Source organism: Dysidea avara, chromosome 1, assembly GCF_963678975.1.
Source record: "Dysidea avara chromosome 1, odDysAvar1.4, whole genome shotgun sequence".
In the NCBI taxonomy this organism is placed as follows: Eukaryota; Metazoa; Porifera; class Demospongiae; order Dictyoceratida; family Dysideidae; genus Dysidea; species Dysidea avara.
The window spans coordinates 45,147,902-45,150,729 of NC_089272.1; the positions used below are offsets into that span (position 1 = coordinate 45,147,902).

Below are 2,828 nucleotides of genomic sequence, written 5' to 3' on the forward strand. Positions count from 1 at the left end.
ACTGCAGTTGCATGCCACTAACAGGGCCGTCCAGAGAAATTAGAGGGCCCAGGGAAAAGAGTTAAAGAGGGGCCCAGGGGCAAGGAAGGGTCTAGATCCTGACTGCTCTATTAGAGTATATCGATCTTTCTTTAAACAGGTATTCAAGTGGCCCCTTTCGGGCTGTGACAGGGGGCAAAATACCCCAGTTACCCCCAATGTGGGCGGCCCTGGCCACTAAAATTACAGTTATATTTTAACATTCTGTCACTGTAATCTGGGGTTTCTGTCAAAACCATGGAAACTCACCTACTGTTATCAACAGTGCATTGCTTATTCTAACAAAAAGTATTGAAATCCCATCCAAAAACAGCTTATAGCTGTAAAAAAAAGTGCACGTCCAAGTAAAGCAGAGTTAACTGCGACAAAAAGTAATGATATCATAATGCGGCCATGTGCGAGGTGTGCAAGTTGTAAAATTAATATTAGCTAATCAGATAATACAATGTTATTGTTAAAGTGTTAATGAGAACTATGTGATGCTGCTAGTTTTTAAGTGTGTGAGCATCTTCATAAATGCCACATAAATTTAATTCTCAATAAAGCAATGTGTATAGATTCTCTGATAGTAATAAATAGTTTGAGTTTGGCCGCCTTTCCTGTATACAGCAATGCTACGAACAAAGGAAAGGTGGCCAAACTCAAACTATTTATTACTATCAGAGAATCTATACACATTGCTTTATTGAGAATTAAATTTATGTGGCATTTATGAAGATGCTCACACACTTAAAAACTAGCAGCATCACATAGTTCTCATTAACACTTTAACAATAACATTGTATTATCTGATTAGCTAATATTAATTTTACAACTTGCACACCTCGCACATGGCCGCATTATGATATCATTACTTTTTGTCGCAGTTAACTCTGCTTTACTTGGACACGCACTTTTTTTACAGCTATAAGCTGTTTTTGGATGGGTTCATATTTCTAGACGTTCCTGCCCATTTTTATGAAAATGAGCCGAAATCCGTCAATAATTACGACACAGCTATAACCCAAACGGAAGGCATTTGGTAGCTACTGAACCCACCATTTAAACTGACCATTGGTAGGCTCCATCCCCTGAGTTACAAGTTAATCCAAAGAGGATCGATTTTTTCATTGCCAGCCCTACTGTATATTAACTTCTGTATGCCCCAAAACTATGGAACATATTATATATCATTCCATAATGAATCATTTAAACTCTAACAACATTCTCATTGATACCCAGCACAACTTCAGATCCCAGCACTCTTGTGTTACCCAACTTATTTCACTGATAGAAGACTTGTCATATGCTCTAGACCAACAGAAACAAACTGATGCCATTCTCTTTGACTTCGCTAAAGCGTTTGATAGTGTCCCACATCAAAGACTATTAGTTAAATTAAGACACTATGGTATCAATGATCACATCTGTCAGTGGGTCAATACTTGGCTGACCAGAAGGTAACAGCAAGTACCTTTGGACGGTACTTTTTCCGACTCGATAGCTGTTCACTCAGGAGTCCCTCAAGGGGTGGTCCTCAACCCTTTGATGTTTCTTCTATACATTAAAGATATAACAGAACATATAAATTTGCCACTATGGTTATTTGCTGATGACTGTTTACTTTACAGAATTATCACCACCAAGGAGGATACCATTCAACTTCAGCATGATCTTGATCAACTACACGAATGGGAAACTAAGTAGCAATTAAGATTCAATGTAACCAAAATAATGTACTATTATGCGGTTTACCAGATCAGTATCACCAATCATTTTCAACTACAAGCTAACCAATCACAACTTGGGTACATCAAACCAACACTCCTACCTTGGTGTTATATTGGATAACAACCTATCATGATCTCCACATATCAGTAATATAGCTGCATGCTAAGGCCAATAGAACATTAAACTTCTTGAAACACAATCTGAGTTGCTGCTCGTCTAACATCAAAGCGACAGCCTACCTTATGATAGTACGACCATCAATGGAATACGCTGCAGTCATCTGGGACCCATATATACCACCATAACAATATTCATCAGCTAGAGAAAGTACAGCGTAGGGCAGCTAGATGGGTCCTAAATAATTTCAATCGATTCAGCTCAGTCACAGCTAGCTATGTTACAGCATCTTTCTTGGCCAAGCCTTCAGCTGAGACGTAAAATATCCAGATTACAAACACTTTTCAAAATTATACATCAAGATTATTCACTGTCAATTCCTCCTCATTTTATTTCAGTGACAAGATCTGCCAGACTATATCACCCACATCGTTTTATTCTACCAAACTCATCCACCTATTCACACCAACAGTCGTGAGAGCTATTTCTCCAGATCAATTAAGGATTGGAACAACTTACCATCTTCCATCATTGAGAGCAACAATATTGACTCTTTTTTGGCAGAACTGTAAACATTGTATGGAGCTCAATAACTGTAATCTTGTGATTGCTTTTTCTTGAGCATATCAGCTGTGCTGTCTGCTCAGTAACAATAATAATAATAATATTACAAGTTATGGGAATGACCACTACCGAGATATGACCTGTTGTGTTATGGGGTGTAGTTTGTGTCCACGTACCCTATTTTGCAGGCCCAGTTACAGTATAAATCTTTTACTTTCAGCACTGCAACTTAACATTATACACACATTATGGATAAAATCAAAGACATAAATGCTGGTGCCTACATATCACAATTGGCTGGCATGGCTTTGCCACTACATACCCGTTCACTTCATAGACACACTCTTTAACTCTCGTGCTTCCACTACTTGGGATGTAGTTGATCTGTTTACCTGTTG

General features: G+C 38.3%; 1 protein-coding gene across 1 annotated transcript; it reads left to right on the forward strand.

Moving 5' to 3' along the window:
* The first annotated feature begins 1,218 nt into the window (after positions 1-1,218).
* On the forward strand, positions 1,219-2,438 carry LOC136247049 (uncharacterized). The gene is made up of 2 exons (XM_066038650.1): positions 1,219-1,478; positions 2,339-2,438. Exons 1-2 carry the CDS (start codon positions 1,219-1,221, stop codon positions 2,436-2,438), a joined length of 360 nt encoding a protein of 119 aa, XP_065894722.1.
* Positions 2,439-2,828: the final 390 nt, after the last annotated feature.